The 23,818-nt window shown below is 43.9% G+C and overlaps 1 protein-coding gene across 3 annotated transcripts in view; it reads left to right on the forward strand.

Annotated features, from left to right (window-relative positions):
* PLEKHM3 (pleckstrin homology domain containing M3) overlaps window positions 1-23,818 on the forward strand; it is a 203,398-nt gene that overhangs the window by 100,485 nt on the left and 79,095 nt on the right. For all 3 annotated transcript variants that reach the window (XM_065930700.1, XM_065930699.1, XM_065930701.1), the window contains one exon: window positions 8,044-8,107. In XM_065930700.1, the coding sequence (XP_065786772.1) occupies window positions 8,044-8,107 (64 nt within the window). The remainder of the gene's footprint in view (window positions 1-8,043; window positions 8,108-23,818) is intronic.

The raw sequence follows: 23,818 nt of genomic DNA on the forward strand, positions 1-23,818 counted from the left end.
ATCGGTACACGTATGTCCCCTCCCTCTTGGACCTCCCACCCACCTGCCACCCCACCCCACCCCTCGAGGCTGTCACAGAACACCAGTGTTGAGCTCCCTGCGTTATACAGCAGATTTTCACTGGCTATCTGATTTTATAAATGGTAATGTATATGTTTCAATGCTGCTCTCTCCATTCGTCTCACCTGCTCCTTCCCCTCACTCTGTGTGAGGTGAGTCTTTAAAGCATATCTGTTACATGTGTTAAGATATTTTCATTTTAATCATTGGGTTTTTAATGCCAGTGATGCAGCTCAAAGAACTGAGTTTTAGGGATATGGCGATATTACTGAATCTATCAAATCCCACAAAGGGTGTGCCTACTTCAGGGCCTGACTAAGTCCCTTTTCTTTCATGAGCATCAGGCTCAGTGGAAACTGAGTTGAAGTTCTCAGAAATTAGTCAGGTTAAATGAGTCTTGATGTGTTTGACTCAGTGTCCTGGTGCAAAATAGAAGAGGACTCCCTACTTGTTTTATCTAGACTCCTGCCTTTGATTTCATAGGCCATTATTTCTGCATTTTTAACCCCAGGTGCCACCTATATAATATAAGAGATCTGAATCATTCATGACCTTTTTTCCCTTTTAATCTTTTCTCACCTTGCTCCCTGGAACAATCTGTAAATGAAGCCTGACTTACCTGCTCAGTATGTCCAGGAAATTCTAAAGGTGATAAAACAGAAGCAGTTGGCACGAGAAACAGTTGGGCTGGTTGGTTTCCATGATCCTTCAGCAGGTTTCCTCACTGTCCTTTGGTATCAGAGAACTTGACGGTGCCACCTGCCAGCGATGCCATTTTCCCTGAGTCGGTGAGTGAGGCGTGGAGTTGACTCTCCTTATGATGTTTGTCCTCCGGCTCTGGTGTCGGGACAGTTAGGTTGGCATGAGCAGGGGCTGTCATCATGCTTAGCCTGCTGGTGAAATGCTGTCTGACCTGATGATGACTAGGTCTGCAGTACAGTGAGAGCACTTACTGCACAGAAAACCCTCAACACAGCTTCCTCCCCAGAAATCAAAGGCCGCACCCTCCTGCAGCAGGGAGGCCGGTTACTGAAGCACTGCCAAGTCAGACAACCTTCAGTTGATTTGTAGATTTCCGCTCCTAGTATGTTGAAGTCTGGAGGGAACATTGGGGAAATCAGTAATTATGTTTCACATAAAGTCTTAGTAGAAACTTGAAGCCTTTCAGTGAAGAAAAGAGTGTGTGTATGTACATGCACTCTCACACATGGCAAATGTTTATTTAGGAGAGCTCCTAGTGGGGTCCATGTCCCATTTCCTCTAGGCCTTTCCGGGCTCAGGCTCTGTCATTTTTCCCACTTTTCTCTCAGTAGCTTCTGATTCTGCACTGGCTTCTTCAATATTAGCACGTGAATATGCCCAAGTGGCTTCCATCTCTAAGAAAAGAATCCTTTCTTAGTCCTGCATCCTTCTGTAGCTATGGCCCAGTTTCTCTCCTTTAAAGTGAGTTTCTTAAAAGAATAATCCACAGTCCTTCGCCCCTCTGCAGTCTGGTGTCCTTCTTCCTCCCGAGGTCACTAATGAATTCCACTTTGCCAAATCCAGCAGGCACTTTTCAGGCCTCGTGAGTGTCTTTCCCAGGTTATTTGACCTCTCCAGGCCTCTGATGCCGTTGACCCTCTTTGTCCTTAAAACTCTCTCCTCCTTTGGCTTCCTGGGTGTTGGCGCTTCTGCTTTTTCTCCTGTCAGACTGCTCCTCTGCAGCCTTCTTCCTTTGCAGCTTCCTACTATTCTTGCAATAGCACTGCCTTGCCAGCGTCCCGTCTTTTCTGTTGCTCTAGTGTGCTGTCCTGGGTTGTTCCTCGTTTGCGTGTCTTCACCTGTAGGCACACAGCTCTCCTCTCTGGATACGTGATGACTCCGCTTGGACATTCCACAGACAGTTCCAGACCTCTTCCCCGAAGACTGAGCTTCCCTTTCTCCTCGTGGCATCTCCTCTTTCTTGTTCCCTGTGTCAGTGAATGGAATTTCCACTTACCAGCTTCCATTTACCATGAGCAGTGCCAGGCTCCTTCCTGGCTTCCATTTCCTGTTAGTCTGCATGGCACGTGGATGGTGCTGCAGAAATCTCTCTGTGGTAGGCTCCCTTTCTCTCCAACCCAAGGGTGACTATCTAAATTCTGTTCAGGCTCCCATCATTTCTCAGCTAGTTTACCCCCAAAATCATCCCATCTCTTTAGTCTCTTTCCCTTTGTGCTGTCAATGAACTTTCATGGGCACAAAGAATGAGTCTGAGCAAACTCCAGGAGATAGTGAAGGGCAGGGAAGGCGGGCGTGCTGAAATCCATGGGGTCAGACACAAGTTAGTGAGAACAGCAACAACACAGGCACACATCGAATGCTGTCTTTCTCTTGCTTGAGGCACTCCTGTGGCTCTTATCTCTTTGGGGGTAGACTGTGCTCCAGGCATCTAAGCTCTGTCATGTCTGGCTGCGCACTTTCCAAGCTCACACCTTGCAGTACCCTGGTTCCCAGCACGGGCACATACACACACGTACACACATAGAGCTTGTTCCCTGAGAGAACGAGGCTTGTCCAACCACACTGCCCCCTCTAACCTGGAACACCCGCCCTTCCACTCCTTCATGTGGATTCTGACCACATGATTCTGATTTTTCCTGACCAGGCGTCCTGCAGGCTCGCTCACCCATGCACTCCATGCTGGAGCTGGAGTTATTCGCTTACTTGTCTGTTTATCTCACTTATTTGTAGGTATCAGGGGGGAAAAAACTATGCCTTCTCCAAATTTCCTGTCCCGTGTATACCTAGCACCTGCTTATTACAGTGAAAATGTGTGCTGATTTTAGATTCTTCACCACGGTGGCAAATCACAGAGGTCATAGGACTGAACTTCATTTGCATTGAATTCCTGTGCCATATGGTGATCACAAGTTGTTTTCTGACCAAAAAACTTCAATGACCATTCATTCTGTATTGAGCACATGAATAGTAAAGTTATAAAATCAGTGCTGCCATGCCTCTCAAGGAGGTGCCAAACTTTGCCTCCCACACGGGAGCGGCTTCCCCGGCTCTCCCTGAAGTGGCTGTGTCCCTTGCAGAGCCCTATGATGCTCCCCAAGCACACCTCGGGCCTGTGATTTCTCCACCAGCTCTTCCATAACTTACCCCTGGGAGGCCCCACTTGTTCCATCCGTTCCCTAAAGAGCTCCCGTCGGCCGGGCCACCTTGTACACTGAAGCCGCCATGGGGGGAAGCCCTTGGCACCCCCCAAACAGGAAGTTGCCCTTGCTTTCTCTGGGCTTGGCTTTCGTGTCCTTATTTGCCCTGCACTTCCCCTGTGGACATCAGCCTAAAGAAAATATCCCAAGAAAGACAGACACTGTGTGATATCACTTATGTGTGGAATCGAAAAAACACAGCAAACTGGTGAATATAACAAAGCAGCAGCAGACCCGCAGATAGAGAGAATGAACAAGTGGTTACCAGCTCGGGAGGGGGGCAGCAATGTAGGGTGGGGGAATGGGAGGTACAATCTCTCAGATGTAAGACAGGCTCCAGGATGTATTGTACAACATGGGGAATATAACCAGTATTTTGCAATACCTGTATCGTTCCAATTTTAGTATATGTGCCACTAAAGCGAGCACTGCAATAACTGTAAATGGAAGGTAACCTTTACAAACTGAATAAAAATTTTTTAAAAGAAGATATTCAGAGAATGTCTTACCAATTCAGTCTGCCTGGAAGACGCGGGCAATGAGAAAGAGGAACAAACTGATGGTGTTCTCTGAGCCCACCTTTGAAACCCTTCTCCCCTCTAAGCAGAAAAGCAAGTCCCTCCCTTTAAATAAATCTTTTTCTTCTTTTATGTACATTAAAAAGTGTTTATTTACATTAAAAAAGACACATTTTAATGCCACGCTGTCTTCCCTCTCAGGAAATTTATTCTTATATTTGACTTCAATGCTTTCTTGATATAATTTCCATCCTCATGGAGAAGAAAAGCTGACTGGCATTATCTGTCTTAAAAGTCTGTATTTTTTATGGCCACCACTAAATCTCTTGGACACAGCACCTCCTCCAAACACAATATACTCAGTTCCTTTTTCTTTTCTGTATATATTGCATTTTCCAGTTCTTTGTGTCATTAGGACTGAACTCTTGTAAATTATTAGTATTAGAGACTGAAGAGTGCCAAAGAGGAGAGAGCAAATACGGTGCTTCTGGAAGGGCCGAGAATTTCTTCCAGAGGGAAAGAGAAAATAAATATGTGAAATATATTTACACACAGAAACAACACATAGCTCACTTTAGCTGTATACAAATCATGGTAAGGGAGTATGAGAGACAACTGTGCCCAAAGTTGGGTAGTTATTGTGAGAAGAATGAACAGTGTTTGGAGGCAGTGAGGACCCACCCAGAGTGGAGAAAGTAGAAATCCTCTTTGTTGCTCATCAGCTGTGTTCATTGAACATATCCATGTCCAGCCCTTAGCACAACACCTGGCTCATTTTAGGCTCTCAGTAGTGTTTGTTGACTGGATCACCGACTGACTGTAGTTCTCCAGTAAGGGTAAACCAGTGTGATTCCACTTATAAATTTGTGATTGATTCTTACATCCTATATACTCTCAGTTGTGGGAGTTTAAGGATTTTAGAGAAGAACTCTAAGTAGCAAAACAGTAACGATATGCTACCCTGCTAGGGTTCATTTCAGTCACCTTCCTTCTAACATTTTCTCCAGTTGACCTTCATGTGTTCAAACCAAGAGAAAAGGCAGGAGCTCACCTTGAAATGAGTTTCCAGCCTACTTGTTCAGTTCACTGTCTCTTTTTCTCAGCACTGCTGGCACATGCTTTCATTTTATTTAAGGGACTTCATTACGAAGCAGTTGCCTCTGAAAAAGATAATTCCTCCCATTCAACTACACTCAAACATCCTTTGTCCCCATATTAGATGACCATATTCTGCTGCCCTAGTGATCCCACAGAAAGACTGCATGCTAGGTTTGCTTCTCTGCACACATGTTTGGGTCTCAACTTGCAAGTGTTTATATATATTTAAAAATATCTAAATGTAATCTTGTATTCTGGATTAGGCCCTTGAGGAGAAAAAGGACATTAGCGAAACAGCTGGTTTCACTGAATAAGGTCTGGTTTACATAATTGTTCATTTCTTCATTTTATCAATGAACCAAGGTTCACGGTTGTATAAGATTAGGGGAAGACAGATAATGGGAATAAGGGCACAAACATTTCACAAAGGGAGGCTGTATTGGGAAATCAAGTACATGTGAACATCCTGGTTCTTTTCAAAGCAGTTTTTCAAGCATGAGAAAAATTGCAGACTACCAAAGTGTACTTCACATACTTCTAGGCTTTGTAAGATAGACAAAATAAAACAACCCCTGTTCATACCAAGCCTCCTCCTATTCGGTTTCCTCCGAGGTCCATTCCCCCAACCCACTCCGCCACCACCCCGTTCCCAAAGCTTCTGTGCTGATGTCAGAAGTGCCCCTGGCTCTCCCACATCTCTCAGCCCCACATCCCCCAGGGCTGCACTTACTCTCTCCCGCACAAGCACTTGCTGTTCCGCACAGATAAATCTCAGTGCTTTATCCCGTCCCCCAGCAGCCTGCCCCGTGCTGGCCAGTGACAGCACCATCCTGACATCCAGCTAGGTATCTTAGAATCACCTGCAGTTCCTTTTTCACCCATTCCACATGTGGTCAGTCCTCCCAAAGGGCCTCTTGTGTCTACGCACTCACCCCTTTCCTTCCTTCTTGCAGTTACCCTGGGCTACAGGTGCGCCTGGTCAGGACTGTCCCTGCCTGCAGTCTTGCCACCCTCCCCACTGCCTTCAGGAAGAGGGCATGACCCAGCACATCAGTGTCACTTTCCTTTTAAAAAGTAACAATTGGTCTATATTGCTGCTGGCCTAAACAGTAATAAGCACCTACCCAGAAGAGCAATGTATTATACAGCTAAATAGACAGTTAGCTCGTACCTGCCTCTCTCCTTCTTCCATCCTTATCTCCAGGAAAGTAGAGGAAGTACAGGCCTTTGGAGTCAGAAAGTCCTGGCCTTAAAGCCCAGCTCTATGACACTAGGCAAAATAGTCTTTGCCTCTGAGCCTCAGTTTCCACTTATGTCAAGTGGAGGTGGTGCCTACCACATGGGGCTGTTGTGAGAACCAAAATGAGATGTTTATCGAGGGCCACACCCAAAGCAGGCTCTTCTCATTGTTAACCCCTGTAGGGGCCATGAGGAACAGGCCTGTTGACGGTCTCTGTACCATATGTGTGTGAACCAGGGCCTCTCAGTAGGAAAGCTTCACCCCACATGGAGGGACTGAGCACCTCCCCTGCACCCTTCCCAGCTGGGGGGGGACTGCGTGCCGCCTCATGTCACATGTGCAGCCCCAAACCATCCGAGCTGAAGGGATCCCAGCCTCAGGAAGTGAACCCTGTTCTTCAGAGACAAGGACCGTCACTCACTGGTCTGTTAGCTCTCTGTGGATGAAGCAGGGATTTTCAGCAGAATTCTTCAGAATTGATCATTCTTCCTAGGAGAGAGCCGAACTATTAACACAAAATGCCTGTCGGGGGCCTCCCTGCCAGGGACTTTTCCTCGTTGGTTCAATGCCCTTTCTTTCTTCAGTGGCCTAGCACAGTGGCTGGCACATATCTGTGCTTAATCAGAATCGAATGGATAGAAAGATGAATGGAAGGATGAGGGATTTAATCTCTAGGATTTGTCCAGTAATGCGCACTTAATTGAAAGACTGAATAATGAACTCCCCAATGAGCTAGGTATTGGACCGGTGGTTGCTAAACCTTGGCTGCTGTAATCACCAGGAGAGTTTTTGTTCTAAGACTGATTTCTGGGTTCTACTGATTCTTATGCCCTATTATTGTCTAAAAGCTCCCAAGTAATTCTAATAGACAGCCAAGGTGGACACCTACCATGCTGGACCAATCTAACCATGCATAGCTCTTACATCCAGTCACCATGTTGTAATGAACAGTTTATGATCTTTCCCTCACTTGACTTTATGCTCCTTGAGCTCTGATACTGGGACTGTTAACTGTCTTCCAGTGCCTGGCACAGTGCTTGGCATATAGTAGATCATCATAAACGTTTGTTAAGTTGATGGTTTCTTTCATTTGGGTGGTTCTATGCAATTTTCTTGTATCCTAAGGCAACGACAGAAAATGCTAGCACTGTGAGTTTTGTTTTATATGAGTGTGTGTGTGTGTATGTGTGTGTGTGGTGTTTTCTAGCCATCTATGCTTTGGTATCTATATACTTGTCCCTAATTCTTTTTTTTTTTTTTTCATGTTCACTCACTGTCCCTTTTCCAGATGCCATGAACTGACAGCATTCAAAGATATTCGGCTTTGTCAGGGAGCCTCAACTTGAAATATCCTGTCCAATTATTTCCATCCATACCTGGTCTCCAAAGCTCATCCCTATACATGTGAGAGGATAATTCATTAATGGGAGGTCTGGCACCACCATCCCCACTAATGAAAGCCACAGGAGCCTCTAGAAAAAGACACACAGGTTGCTACTCTAGTTGATTTTCTCAACTCCACAGTCTGTTCATTTAGACATAGAATAATAGAGCTGGAAAGATATTTAAGATACCGAGTTCAGTCATCTTCATTAAACAACGAAGACTCAAGCTACATGGGTTTTAGGACTTGCCTGAGATGATGCACCTTTCCAGACCACAGCTGGTGCAGGAAGCCTGACGCTCTGGTCCTCAGGCCTGGACCACTGTGCTGTACTCCTAGCATCTTGGAGTACATCAGAAATCAAAGATCACACTTTTACTTCCTCTTTGGTATCTGTGTTAGGAAGAAAAATACCTGGAAAAAGGTATTATTATATGTTTCTCAGAGGATGTGGGAAGGAGGAGTTATTAGGTGGAAGGGGATTCTTGAATGAGAACTTAGAAACTTCTCAGAAAAAGTGTTTTGTAGCAGTACCACAATTTGTGTTTCTATCCTTGTTTTCAGAATTTTCCCCAGAGAATACCTCCTTCAACAGATCCACCTGTATTCTCTCGCAGATCTGCAGCAGGTAAGCACTTCATGGGGCCATTTCATGTCTGTTTCCTCCCTGGGGGCGTGTTTTTGTTGACTGTGTTCTTGGTTACCGAATTCTCCCATCATTGGTGTAGTTATATTGACAAGCCCAGATAATTATTTTCTATTCAGAATGAGAAAACTTAATGTAAAAAGATATTATAGGACAATAAGAAATGCTGACTAAGATTTAGAGAAACTGGAGCTCTCGTACACTTGCTGGTAGGAAGGGTAAGTGGTGCAGCCACTTAGGAAAATAGTTGGGCAGTCCCTTGAAAAGTTAAATGTAGAGTTTTCCTGTGATCCAGCCATTCCACTCCTAGGCACATACCCTAGAGAACTGAAAACATATGTCCACATAAAAGCTTGTACGGGAGTGTTCAAACATTATTATTCATGATAGCTAAAAAGTGGCAACAACTTGAGTGCTCATTAGCTAATGAATGGATTAAAAAAATGTTGTATATCCACTTAAAGCAATAATATTTGGACATAAAAAGGAATGAAGGGTCCATTCGTTGAGAACATCATGCTGAAAGAAGCCAGACAGAAAAGAATACGTATTTATGGTCCTTATTTTATGTAGACTTTTCTTAGAATGTCCAAAAGAGGCCAGTCCTTAGAGACAAAGAAGGTGAGTCATTGCCAGTACCCAGGAAAAGCCATGGGGTGAGGAGTGGCTGCCGATGGTGTGGGGCTTCCTTTGGGGATGATGAAAACGTCTGGAATTAGTTGTGATGGTTGCACAACTTTCTAACTGTACTTTAAAGCTAGTGAATTGTATACTTCAAAAGAGTGAATTTTATGGTAGGTGAATTGAATCAGTAAAAAAAAAAAATTGTACAAGGAAAAAAGACATCAAGGACAATGAATATATTAAACTCTGACTTGTGTTCAAGCCAAACATTTGGATGATGTTACTTTAAAAAAAAACAGAACAGAGCATGTACAAGTGAAAAATCATCTTTTTATACTTTTATTAGTGTACGTATATCCTTTCAATGATTGACTAAGTTAACAGCCAGGAAGAAAACCAACCCAAAGTTCTGAATATCTTAGGCTTTGCTTAATCATTTAAATCAACAGCTCATTCTCTAACAAATTTTGAGACACTGCATGAAAGCCTTGCTTTCTTTTCCATATTTTCTGGATTCTTCAAGAGTCAATTACCTAATTATAATCAGTTCAGTTCAGTTCAGTCACTCAGTCAAGTCTGACTCTTTGCAGCCCCATGGACTGCAGCACACCAGGACTCCCTGTCCATTACCAACTCCCGGAGTTTACCCAAACTCATGTCCATTGAGTTGGTGCTGCCATCCAACCATCACATTCTCTGTCATCCCCTTCTCCTCCCATCTTCAATATTTCCCAGCATCAGGGTCTTTTCAAATGAGTCAGTTTTTTGCATCATGTGACCAAAGTATTGGAGTTTCAGCTTCAACATCAGTCCTTCCAATGAACACTCAGGGCTGATCTCCTTTAGGATGGACTGGTTGGGTCTCCTTGCAGTCCAAGGGATTCTCAAAGTCTTCTCCAACACCACAGTTCAAAAGCATCAATTCTTTGGTGCTAAGCTTTCTTTATAGTCCAACTCTCACATCCATACATGGCTACTGGAAAAACTATAGCCTTGACTAGACAGACCTTTGTTGGCAAAGTAATGTCTCTGCTTTTTAATATGCTGTCTAGGTTGATCATAACTTTCCTTCCAAGAAGTAAGCATCTTTTAATTTCATGGCTGTGGTCACCATCTGCAGTGATTTTGGAGTCAGAAAAAAAAAATAAAGCCAGCCACTGTTTCCCCATCTATTTGCCATAAAGTGATGGGACTGGATGCCATGATCTTAGTTTTCTGAATGTTGAGCTTTAAGCAAACTTTTTCACTCTCCTCTTTCACTTTCATCAAGAGGCTCTTTAGTTCTTCTTCACTTTCTGCCCTAAGGGTGGTGTCATCTGCATATCTGAGGTTATTGATATTTCTTCCAGCAGTCTTGATTCCAGCTTGTGCTTCATCCAGCCCAGCGTTTCTCATGATGTACTCTGCATATAAGTTAAATAAGCAGGGTGACAATATACAGCCTTGATGTACTCCTTTTCCTATTTGGAACCAGTGTGTTGTTCCATGTCCAGTTCTAACTGTTGCTTCCTGACCTGCATACTGGTTTCTCAAGAGGCAGGTCAGGTAGTCTGGTATTCCCATCTCTTTCAGAATTTTCCACGGTTTATTGTGATCCACACAGTCAGTGGCTTTGGAATAGTCAATAAAGTAGAAATAGATGTTTTTCTGGAATTCTCTTGCTTTTTCGATGATCCAGCAGGTGTTAGCAATTTGATCTCTGGTTCCTCTGTCTTTTCTAAAACCAGCTTGAACATCTGGAAGTTCACAGTTCATGTATGGTTGAAACCTGACTTGGAGAATTTTGAACATTACTTTATTAGCGTGTGAGATGAGTGCAATTGTGTGGTAGTTTGAACATTCTTTGGGATTGCCTTTCTTTGGGATTAAAATGAAAACTGACCTTTTCCAGTCCTTGGCCACAGCTGAGTTTTCCAAATTTGCTGACATATTGAATACAGCACTTTCACAGCATCGTCTTTTAGGATTTGAAATAGCTCAACTGGAATTCCATCATCTCCACTAGCTTTGTTTGTAGTGATGTTTCCTAAGGCCCACTTGACTTCACATTACAGCATGTCTGGCTCTAGGTGAGTGATCACACTATCGTGATTATCTGAGTTGTGAAGATCTTTTTTGTACAGTTCTTCTGTGTTTTCTTGCCACCTCTTCTTAATATCTTCTGCTTCTGTTAGGTTCATACCATTTCTGTCCTTTATTGATCCCATCTTTGCATGAAATGTTCCCTTGGTATCTCTGATTTTCTTGAAGAGATCTCTAGTCTTTCCCATTCTGTTGTTTTCCTCTATTTCTTTTCATTGATCCTTGAGGAAGGCTTTCTTATCTCTCCTTGCTATTCTTTGAAACTCTGCTTTCAAATGGGTAAATCTTCCCTTTTCTCCTTTGCTTTTCACTTCTCTTCTTTTCACAGCTATTTGTAAGGCCTCCTCAGAGAGCCATTTTGCTTTTTTTGCATTTCTTTTTCTTGGGGATGGTCTTGATCCCTTTCTCCTGTACAGTGTCACAAACCTCTGTCCACAGTTCATGAGGCACTCTATCGAATCTAGTCCCTTAAACCTATTTCTCATTTCCACTGTATAATCATAAGGGATTTGATATAGGTCATACCTGAATGGTGTAGTGCTTTTCCCTACTTTCTTCAATTTAAGTCTGAATTTGGCAATAAGGAGTTCATGATCTGAGCCACATCAGCTCCTGGTCTATTATATAATAATAATAATAGTAGTAATTGTGACAACCTTCAGAACATATCAAACTGCTGTGAGTCAGTTCTTTTCTTTGTTGTTTTGCCCTGAAGAAAGAAGGTCAACTTAATCTGTGTTCAAATCCTTCACTCATTTTCAAGACTTAAAAAATAAATAAAACCTTGAAAAGTAATTTCACCTCAAGGATTTTATGTTTGTTGTTGTTGTTGTTGTTGTTTTTGCTCCCCCAGAGGTAGGAAACTTATTTTAATGGTAGGAATAGTTTTAGAGTGTTTATTAGAGAGGGCTGAGAGGACACTAGGGTTTTGATTTTCACTTGTGCATCCAAGTTAAATCTATTTGCCCCTACCAGCTCTCTCCACCCCTTCAGTCCTGCTACCCTTTACCACATAATCAAACAGTGATCTGCTGGCTGGTGTGGAAAGAGATGCAGTTTTAATTGTGATTGCCCAGTGGTATTCACGGGGAGGAATTGGTTACAAGACCCAGTGTACACCTATGTATTTCTAGGATCAGGATCAGTGATCTAAGGACCCAGACTCTTGGCACTGGAGAAGTGAGTTTAAAGGCACCGGTGGTGTATTCTTGTAAAAGTGGTTGGAAATGGAATGAGTAGGCTCCAAAGTGAGTACTTTTTGAGGAAGCCTTTCAAAAACAAGTTTTGATACCAGATGAAGAGGAAGAATCAGTAATTCCATATTCATTTTGGGGTGTCAAAGTAGTGTAGCTATTTGGCATAATAAAGCTTTCACTTTTAAAAAGCTTTCTTATACCCAGCTGTCTTTTTTCTTTTTTTCCCCCCTTGTAATAATCAAACCATACAATGCCAAGCAGCTTACCTAAATCAGTGGCAGTGGTATTCTTGGTGGGCCAGACCGTTAGCCTCAGAGCCCCGTAAGCAGCTTAATCAGTTTCAGCCTCCATCGTAAAGCAGTAGAGGCAATCACCAGCTTATCAAACTCCCTGTCGGCGGGGGTGGCCAGAGCTCCATGTGTCTGTTTACTCCACAGTTCACTCTAACCTGGTTCTTTGTGCCTGGCTTTAAGATCTCCAAACCTATCATATTGAGAGGAAGTTTAATTCAATTACTTTTTCTGCCTGAGGTGGGTTAAATTGGATTTAGCTTTTGATCTATCTACATCTAGGCTATCAGTACTGAAGAAAACCTCTGCCCCATCTTCCCTTGGTTTCAGAGTAAATGTCTGGTCTGTTTTCTGAATCTGAACTGTTCTTTCAAATAGATAAGAGAAGTAAACACAAGAATGGGGAAAAAATATTACTGCTTTGTGACAGTGCGTGTCAGACATAGCAGGATATCCCACCTCACTAACCGAGCTGCCAGCCCCAGGTCATCCTGTACCATTTCCCCCTCTGTCTGGGTGCTATGCCACCCTCTTTCAAGTCAGTTTCAGGAGTTTCAGAGTAAGTTATTTCCTCCATTCAATTCCCATCCTCACTCCTAAAATAAAGGTCTCTGTAAAAGCATCCTTGGACAGCAAGGAGATCACACCAGTCAATCCTAAAGGAAATCAACCCTGAATATTCATTGGAAGGACTGATGCTGAAGCTGAAGCTCCAATACTTTGGCTACCTGATGCGCAGAGCTGACTTACTGGAAAAGACACGGATGCTGGGAAAGATTGAGGGCAGGAAGAGAACGAGGCGACAGAGGATGAGATGGTTGGAAGACCATCATCAAATCAATGGACACGAGTTTGAGCAAACTCCAGAAGATGGTGATGGACAGGGAAGCCTGGCATGCTGCAGTTCATGGGCTCACAAAGAGTAGGACACGACTTAGCAATGGAACAACAAATAAAAGTGTCTCTTCTATCAAGGGAAATGACTGTAGAAAAATGAATTTCAGTTTATAAATTTTGCAAGGGAGAGGAAGAAACTCAAGTAAGTAACTGAAGAATTAATCTTGAGTAATGAAAATAGCAACCCACTCCAGTATTCTTGCCTGGAAAATCCCATGGACAGAGGAGCCTGGCGGGGTACAGTCCACGGGGTTCCAAGAGTCAGATGCAACGTAGCGACTGAACCACGACTACAAATGTCAATATAAGTATCCTTCCTAAGGGCCAAGACTCCTTTCTACAAATTTCTCTGAAGTGAATTTGAGTTTTCCCGTTAGCTTTTATTTAAAAAACAAAATGTAAATATCTTCCTCTCCAGAGAGAAAAAGAAAGGTAAAAATTGAATAAACATGATAAAAGGGGATTTATAATTTAAGTATATATCCAAAAATCTTAAAATAATACAGCACACAACGCTACCACCCTAACTAAAGACACTGAAAGAATTGTGGTATCAAAAAATGTGCAACCTTTTTCTTTCTCACTGTTTTCATGTTTATAAGTAATAGTCCCCAGAGTTTTAGCAGCTAGATTCACTTCAGCGAATCAGCAGATTTCAAACTCCCTTAATGCCTCTGATATTACACTCAAGAAAAAATTGCCCCCTCTTCTTAGTATTTTAATTCATTGGTATCTTTGCATGCACTCTGTCTACTTTTGTACACTTGAACATGGGAAATAAATAGCACGAACTGACACTCCTCAGCAAATGAGACTTCCTCTAGTTGTTCTGGGTACTTTAATCACCTGCCCACTGGCCAGTGAGTGGTGTTGCCAATTATTGGCACCACTTGTAGCTTATGACAGTGCCAAATCCTTGTCTTTTTTTTTTAACCATTTATTTTTTATTGGTGTATAACTGGATATAATCCAGTGTATTGGATATGCTGGAAAAGATTGAGGGCAGAAGAGGAGGGCATCAGAGGATGAGATGGCTGGATGGCATCACCATTGCAATGGACATGAACTTGGGCAAACTTCAGGAGATGGTGAAGGACAGGGAAGCCTGGCGTGCTGCAGTCCTTGGGGTCGCAAAGAGTCGGACATGACTGGGCAACTGAGCAACAACAATAATAGCTGATTAGCAAAGTTTTGATATTTTCAGGTGGATAGAGAAGAGACTCAGCCATACATTCTGAATCCATTCTCCCCCAAGCTCCCCTCCCATCCAGGCTGCCATATAACATTGAGCAGAGTTCCCTGGGCTATACAGTAGGACCTTGTTGGTTATCCATTTTGAATATTGTAGTGTGTACGTGTCCATCCCTAATTATCCCTTCCCCCCATTCCCCCCATTCTCCCCGCACCCCCCCCCCCCCCGCTGGCAACCATAATTTCCTTTTCTAAGTCTGTGAGTCTGTTTTGTAAATAAGTTCATGTGTATCATTTCTTTTTAGATTCCACATATAAGGGATGTCATATGACATTTCTCTTGCTCTGGCTTACTTGTCTTTTTATCTCACTGGTAAATAAGCTGCTCACTGGCTTTTACTAGCGGGTGGCAAATGTAGTAGTTAACTCCCACAGTCATTCCTAATCAGTGGCAGGGGCTTCCCAGGTGGCTCAGATGGTAAAGAACCCACCTGCAATGCAGGAGATGCAGGTTCAATCCCTGGGTCAGGAAGATCCCCTGGAGAAGGAAATAGCAGCCCACTCGTAATCTTGCCTGGGAAATCCCATGGACCAAGGAGTCTGGTGGGCTACAGTCCATGGGCTCGCAAAAGACATGACTTAGCAACTAAAGCAACACAACAATCAGTGACAGCTTTGTAACATGTAAGACAGGACAAGTACTTCTCCTGTCCTAGTAGCCGGACACAGAACATGGGGGCAGAGACTCTCTGAATCCCAGGAGCTGGGGGATGGGGTGGGTACACCAGCTTGAGTTATTCATTGAAGTTTGGAATTTCAAATGAATTTCTGTTCAGTAAAGTAGATATTGCTAGAAAACCATGCGATCTTTGCTCCTTGAATATAAATCTGACAGAATGTGCTATTTTTTTTTCAAATAAAATCTTACAAATTTTCAGGAGGTTTGAATGCATAGTGGTGTTTTAAAATAACACAGCAGTTCCTCAGAAAGGATTTGGCAGGCAATGTCTATCTTAAGCATGTGAGAATGAATGGACAAGTGTTGGTGCATGTTTTTAATGGGGAAACAAGGCTGCTTTTTAAGAGATTTTTTTCCCCAGTTTGATGCTTTGAGAAAGGAAAGTAGAATAGAATTTGCGCTTCGTTATTTTCAATCTGCCCAGCATTATCGGGGATTCATGGGAAGGCTTTACAACAGGAATACAACAAAAAGATACACTCCAGTGGGACAGCAGAAGCAATCCCATAACCCTCCATATTTGGCTTTTTGTATTAGTTCTCCCCTTCTTCTGTTGCGTGTGTGACAACTGTCTCCTTACTCAGATCCCTTTGGCTCTTTTAACACTGATAAGCAAATCCCACATTTTATCAGTAGAATACATTAGTATATGCAAGTTAGCATTCACTAGATCCTAGCTGCTCTCAAGGAGCAAATCAGAACCACGGTTTAATATGTCATTCCTCGGGCTGTGTAAGTGATAGGAGGCTTCTTCTAAAGTTCTTTCTACTTGCTGAAAGGAAAGGTCAGACTTGACTTCTAAATTTTGGCTACCTGTGCTGTTCTGACAAAAGCCTAAGATGCATGTAAATGACTAACTCTTCTGGTGTTACTCACCTTTGGGACGTGTGTAAGTTAAGCAATGAATGATTCCATTTGTACACGATTCATGAGAAAGGATACGGTGTGATCCCAGGGGTGAGGCAGTTGGTGAGAGCAGCCCTTCCCCACCCACTCCCTCCACCACTCACTGCCTCACCTGCCAACACACACACACACACACACACACACACACACACACACACACACACTTCTTGTGGGGCAATCTCAGAACTGATTTCCCCATTGTTCACCTTCCCTGGGCCCTAACTTTCCAGACTAGCCCCTACGTCCAGCTTAAGACAATGCAGTTCTAGCTAATATGAAACACAGGCATATTTCATTTTATTACACTTTGCAGATATTGTGCTTTTCACCAGTTGAACGTTGGTGGCAACCCCACGTTGACAGATAATGATCAGCATTTTTTATTAATAAAGTATTTTTTAATTAAGATGTGTGATTTTTTTTTTTAGACATAATGCTTGTACACTTAATAGCAGTTTAGTGGAAAACCAGAAAATTCATGTGACTCGCTTGACAATGATACTTGCTTTATCTCAGTGGTGTGGAACTGAGCCCACCGTGTCTCTGAGGTATGCCTATATATTTCCTGAGAGGAGTAAATTATTATTTTAGCACAAATTCTTTTGTCTTATTAAGTTGACAGCACAGAATGATACCTGAGGGGAGATAAATTCCGATAGGTGAGTTTTAATTATGAAAAAAGGTGGAAGAATCTGAACTTTGGAGTACTTACTAAAGACATGTGAAGTGGGAAGAGTGCTGGAGCGGAGGACCCATAGCCCTCAAGAGCCATGGGGTGGGGGGGTAAATCAGATGCCTGCTGCCTTCCTAGAAGGGCCTCGGGTGGTCTGAATTGTCTGTTTTATGCTAAAGCAGTGAATATTTATATTAAGCAACTGAGCATGTGAATGTTCAAATGACACAATGGATGGATGGATGAATGGATGGATGGATAAATACACACACATGGACATACACTGTCCCGAACTCATTAGCATTCTCTCCCTGTAAAAGAAAAGCAAACAAACTAATTTAACATAAACCCGTAAACAAAACAATGTTAGAAATGCTGCTTTGTAAAAACAATGCACAGAATTCTGAAAGCAAATAAAATCTCAGTGTTTTACATATTGGAGCAACAGTAGGTTGTTCAATGTTGCAAATTTTCTGAACACTGAGCCTTCCCGAACAGCTCACTGACTTTAGCTGTTAGCTTTTTCTCTAGTTCCCCACTCCCACAGAGCTCAGGAATTGTCCTCCTTGGGGCCTAAACATTTGTCAGAATTGGCTCCTGAAGAAATCACACAAGCGGTGGCCAGCCCTACCATGAAGATTTTCTAATGTGTTCTTGCTAGTGAGTATGATCACAAAAGGTGACGTTTAAGGCATTTCGAGGCCATTTTTTAAAACCAGACTTGGCCGAATTCTTCTCTGAGGAAGTATGCAAGTTATTTTGCACGGCTCTGCCCCACCAAGCAAATACAGAATCAGAGAATGTTATTCTCTGTGGGCGCTATTCACAGAGTCAGCAGACAAAGGCCAAGCCTGAGTGGGCACCCAGCGCGGCTGCCCTTTCACCGAAGAAGTAACAGGTGATGACCTTTATTCACACGGGGGCTGACGTCTTTGAATCCACAGCCCCCAGGAACACAGCGCCTCGGTGCCCACAACCCAGTCAGTGGTGCCGAGACCTCAGGAGCCCGAGGAACTTGTATTCATAGCCTCTCGGCACCCCTGGTCCCCGCGCCATTATCCACCCAGGCCTTAGTGGGCAGGATAACTAATTAGGAGCATTGGGATTTAACCAGCAGAAAAACAAAGCGTGACAGCTTGCCTGAGTTGCTTCACGGCCAGAACCTGTGTCCCCTGTAGCCGTCACAGCCTTCAGAAACTCTTGAGTAAAATCTGGGGCAAGACGGGGACAAGGCCTCCATTAAAACATCACTAAATCTCTGTGAGCAACTTTCATCAGGTCAGTCCAACCAGTGAATGAGTTAGGAGAGAGAACCATAAGTTATCTGGGAGGCAAATCATGCCATTTAAATAAGGAGGGTTTTCAACAGTGCATGTTGAAGGGAACGTGATGTTTCAAGGTGAAGGGAAGGGACCGAATGTCGCTCTTTGAAGGATTGGCAGGTTGGTAGCAGAGCAAATGGAAAGTCACTCTTTCTCAGGAGAGCAGGTGGGAATAGTTCCCAACGCGTGTTCGGTCTCCCAGGGTTTCAGATCCTGGCGGGAGGGGAGAGGGGGAAGTGACAAGCGCCAGGTCTGTAACCGGGGTCTTCTGACTCCTTCCCTGAGGCCTCTGGTCCTCGGAGACCTGCTGATTACGACTGCTGGCGTTTTCGTGTCGGGGCCGATTAGCCGAGTGGGTTAACACAGATGATCAACACGGTGGTATTGCAGGATGTCATTACACCAGCTGGTTAGTCTTTGCCAGAGAAAACTGCCTGCCTGCAGACCCCGGCCCCACACCCGACTGCAGCCACACACCTAGCCCGCCGACGAGCAAAGGGCTAGGGACGGCGGGCAGGGATGCCAACACAAAACGTGGCTAGCCAGGGGCACAGTGCTTGCGCTTCTGGGGACACCAGGTGAGAAAAATGGCCCTGAGTGATGAGTGCTGGATGGAGAGCCTTGTCGTCCAGGTGGAAAGAACTCAGAGATTAAGATTCCAGAAGCCAACCGTGAGCCACCCCCGCCCTCCAACCGACCCCCGCCCCGAGTATAAACAGCCCGCTGGTGGGTGACGATGCAGCCACACCACTGGATGGTGCTCGGTCAGCGCTGAAGCCACCTCCCTGGAGTCCGGTTTCCTGGCCCCCTCGACTGCTTTGGCTTCTGACTGTCTGCGTCCTGTTGTTAATTTGGGGGGTTCTGTTATTGTTGCTGTTTCCCACTTATTAAATAGCAGTTGTAATACTGACTAGGTGAGGACCTGTTTCCAAAGACAGAAAGTCAGGTTAGTGTGACTCTTACTAAAGGTGAAATTGGACTCCCCCCAGCACCCCCCCCCAACCTCCTCCTCAGCCTGCCACCTCACACATAAATATGTTTTGAGTCACTGGGAGCAGGCAAGACAGTATTTGGATCAAAACTAACCCATCATGTGTTCAGAGAAACAAATGCCGGCCATACCTTTGGTTGGTTAGTGGGGTGTAATTATATATGTTACCTAGTGCTGTATAATAAATTACCCCAAGACTTAGTAACTTAAACATAAATGATGCCTCCCATGGTTTCTGTGGGTCAGGAATCCAGGAGTTTAGTTGGGCAGTGTGGGTGTGGAGTCTGTTAGGAGGCTGACGTTGGTGGGTCAGGACCGCATCATCCGTCTCCCTCCAAGGCAGGTTACTGCCCCATCTGGCGAGTATGTGCTGGTTACTGGCGGGAGTCCTCTGCTGCTCCTTCCATGGGCCTTTCCATGAGCTGCTCAGGGGTCCTCATGACGTGATGGCTGGCTTGTGAGTGACCTCTGAGACCTTGCCTTGAAAGTCAGCATCATATTCTGCCATACTCTGTTCATTTGAAATGATCACTAAGTCAGGCCCACGTTTACGGGACAAATTAAAGTCCATCTTCTAAAAGGAGGTATGTCAAAGAATATATGAGTATATTTTAAAACCACCATACTTTGTAATAGTATCTTTTTTTTTTTTGTATATTGTGTTATCACCTTTTTTCTACCCACTTTATGGGCAAGAAAACTGAGATTTAGAAAAATTAGCCAGCGTATCAAAGCTCCAGGGCTTCTGCTCAGCATCTGAACCAAGACTGAAGTCAGGGTTTTCTGACTCCTTTCTGCTGTACCGCGAGTGTGTGTATAAAAAAAAAAAAGGCAGCCTTTTGGGTACTCTCATCTCACACTTGCCAGTTTTACAGCACAGAGATATAAGGAGGAAAAATACTTCCAAAAAGTTCAAGAAGAGAAGCACATGAAGTCAGTTATAATTCTTATACAGCCTGAGATACATAAGGAAGCAAGCTCCCTTATCATACGCGATACGCTCACAGGGAGTAGCCTTAGGCTGCAGAGCGGTGTTTGGGTGCATTTCTGTCGTGTTTCTTTTATTGCCCTGGTCAAACTTCCCTTATGCCACCAACAGCCAGCATGAAAGGGGATTCCAAGAGTCCTTCTGACTCTTCCTTTTTATTTGGTTCAATTCAATAATCGTGTGTGCCAGGCACTGTGCTGGGAACGGAAGGTGAGTGAGTCACACAGCTCCTTCCTTCACTGAGCTCACAGGCTCAGGAGGAGGCAGACAAGCAGTTTTTAAGTTCAGGAGGAGCTAGAGTCAGGAAACACATCTAAACTAGTGTGGAAGGTTATATTCCACAAAGATATCCTTAACTGTATCTCCCATCCCACATGCCCTTCTTACACTGTGACTTTGACATTCTTCCTATTGAGAAGGGGTATCTGGTGTGGTTTTTTTTTTTTTTTTTTTTTCTGAATTTGGATGGGCCTGGAGAAGGCAATGGCACCCCACTCCAGTACTCTTGCCTGGAAAATCCCATGGACGGAGGAGCCTGGTGGGCTGCAGTCCATGGGGTCATGAAGAGTCGGACACGACCAAGCAACTTCACTTTCACTTTTCACTTTCATGCACTGGAGAAGGAAATAGCAACCCACTCCAGTGTTCTTGCTTGGAGAATCCCAGGGACGGCGGAACCTGGTGGGCTGCCGTCTATGGGGTCGCACAGAGTCGGACACGACTGAAGCGACTTAGCAGCAGCAGCAGTGACCATGGAAGTGATGCTATGTGACTTCAAGGCTAGGTCTTAAAAAGTGATACAGCTTCAAGCTGGTTCTCTTTGGGAATGCTCACTCTTGTAAACCAGCCACCATGTTGTAAGGAAGCCCATATTAGCCCATGCAGAGACCCTGCAGAAAGAGGTCATATGTAGTCATTCCAGCTGACAGCCATCATCAACCAACAGACATGTGAGTAAAGATACATCCAAATGACTCCCACCACCCCTAGCCTTCAAGTCTTTTCAGCAGAGGCTCCAATGAGGCTGCAGGTATCATTGAGGAGAGACAAGTCATCTCTATTGTGTCCTGCCTGAAAGCCTGACCTATAGAATCTGAACATAATGACTATTTTACACCACTAGGTTTTTGGGTAATTTGTTTACAAGCAATAGTAACTGGAACACCCAGTAACTTGGCCATCAGAGAAGGCTTCTGAGTGGCTGTGATTCTAAATTAAAATGTGAGGCTCTATATATGTGAGCAGGTGCCAGGCAATGGGAAGAGGACTTCCAGGCCATGGTAGCCTCGAACCCTTCTGTGACCTAACCCACAGAGAGAGGCAAGCAGGAAAATTTTTTTTTTTTTTTTTTATTAGTTGGAGGCCAATTACTTCACAACATTTCAGTGGGTTTTGTCATACATTAACACGAATCAGCCATAGAGTTATACGTATAAAATTTTCTTGTTACTGACTTGGACATTCGAAGAGTAGTTTTCTTTACTGATTCTGACAGTTCGTCTGCATGCTTCAGGATATTGATAAATTCTCTCAGAACATTCACGGGACAAGTATGATGGTATCGCATCAATCTCCTCAGCAATGACTCTGTGATGTGTCTCAGGCAACAAGAAGTGTGACATTTATAATCTTTTCATCCCACCTACACATCTGAAACGTGAACCCAGGTCTCCATCAGACTCTAGCAGAGTGTTCTCTCTATTCATTTATTCATTCAGCAAATATTTATTAAGCACATACTATGTGCCCAGAACCCTGAAGTTGAGAGGGCTCATTTTCTCAGAAAAGGACTAGCATTGCCTGATGGTTATGGTTCAACCCCTGTATTCTGCTTGAGTGCCAAGAACTAGTAGAGACTACCTATAGTTCTACTTCAATCTGGTGACACCCAGTAGGGTGTTAGCCCTTGAAGCTTCATGCCTGCCGTTCTATCACATTTGTGGCTGGTCTTCAAAGAGCAGAGGGATAATAATAAGAAGGCTATGTCCAGTCAGGAGTTGGGGGCTAAGGAGGTTTCTAGCATGTTCAAAGTTCATTTGCTTGGCCATTATTATAAAGTCTGTTGTCCAGTCACTAAATCGTGTCCGACTCTTTGCAACCCCATGGACTGCAGTACACCAGGCTTGCTTGTCCTTCACTGTCTCCAGGAGCTTGCTCAAACTCATGTCCATTGAGTCAGTGATGCCATCCAACCATCTCATCCTCTGTCAACCCCTTCTCCTGCCCTTAATCTTTCTCAGCAACAGGGTCTTTTCCAATGAACATTCAGGGTTGATTTCCTTTAGGATTGACTGGTTTGCTCTCCTTGCAGTGCAAGGGACTCTCAAGAGTCTTCTCCAACAGCACAATTCAGAAACATCAGTTCTTCAGTGCACAGCCTTCTTTATGGTCCAGCTCTCATATCCATACATGACTACAGGAAAAAAATAGTAGCTTTTTTGGACCTTTGTTGGCAAGTGATGTCTCTGCTTTTTAGTATACTGTCTAGGTTTGCTATAGCTTTCCATCCAAGGAGCAAGCATCTCTTAATTTCATGGTTGCAGTCACCAACCATGGAGATTTTGGAGCCCCAGAAAAGTCTACAAATGCTGAAAGGGAGGTAGAGAAAAGAGAACCCTCCTACACTGCTGGTGGGACTGTAAATTGATGTAGCCACTTTGAAAAACAGTATGGAGGTTCCTCAAAAAACTAAAAATAGAGCTGCCATATAATCCAGCAGTCCCACACCTGGCCATATACCCAGACAAAACTGTAATTCAAAAGGATACCTGCATGTCTGTGTTCATAGCAGCACTGTTCTATGTCACAGCAGCGAAGACATGGAAATAACCTAAATCCATTGATGGATGAATGAACAGAGCAGATGTGTGTGTGTGTATAAATGATGCATGTGCACAGTGGAATATTACTCAGCTATAAAAAATGATGAAATAATGCCATTTGCAGCAATATGGATGGACCTAGATATGATAATAGACCTAGTATGATAATCTCATACTAAGTGAAGTAAGTCAGAAGGAGAAAGACAAATGGTATCACTTTTATGGGGAATCTATCTATCTATCACTTTTATGGGGAATCTAAAATATGACACAAATGACCGTGTCTACAAAACAGAAACAGGCTCACAGATGTAGAGAACAGACGTGTGGTTGCCAAGCGGGGTGGAGTAGGGGAGGGAAGGATTAGGAGTGTGGGATTAGCAGATGAAAACCATTATACAGAGAATGGATAAGCAAGGTCCTACTGTATAGCTTAGGGAACTATATTCAGTGTGTTGTGGTAAACCATAATGGAAATGAATATTAAAAAGTAGTCACTTTGCTGCACAGAAGAAATTAATACAACATTGTAAATCAACTATAGTTCAATATTAAAAAAAAAAAAAAAGACAAAGTTCATTTGTTTGATGCTCTAAAGATAGGCTTCCCTGCTGGCTCAGCGGGTAAAGCATCTGCCCACAGTGCAGGAGACACAGGAGACATGGGTTCAATCCCTGGGTTGCAAAGATCCCCTGGAGGAGAAAATGGCAACCCATTCTTGCCTGGGAAATCCCATAAGCAGAGGAACCTGGTGGGCTACAGTCAAAAGAGTGGCAAAGAGTCAGACACGACTGAGCACAACCACGTCATCTAGAGATGGACCAAGGAAGCAGAGCAGCATCATTGGGCAGCATTAGCGCGTGTGTCTCAGCTGAAACGTTTGGCTGTATGTGCTGTGCTGAGTCACTTAGTTCTGTCCGTCTCTTTGTGACCCCATGGACTGTAGCCCGCCAGCCTGGCTTCCCTGGTAGC

This window comes from Muntiacus reevesi, chromosome 3 (genome assembly GCF_963930625.1).
Source record: "Muntiacus reevesi chromosome 3, mMunRee1.1, whole genome shotgun sequence".
Lineage (NCBI taxonomy): Eukaryota > Metazoa > Chordata > Mammalia > Artiodactyla > Cervidae > Muntiacus > Muntiacus reevesi.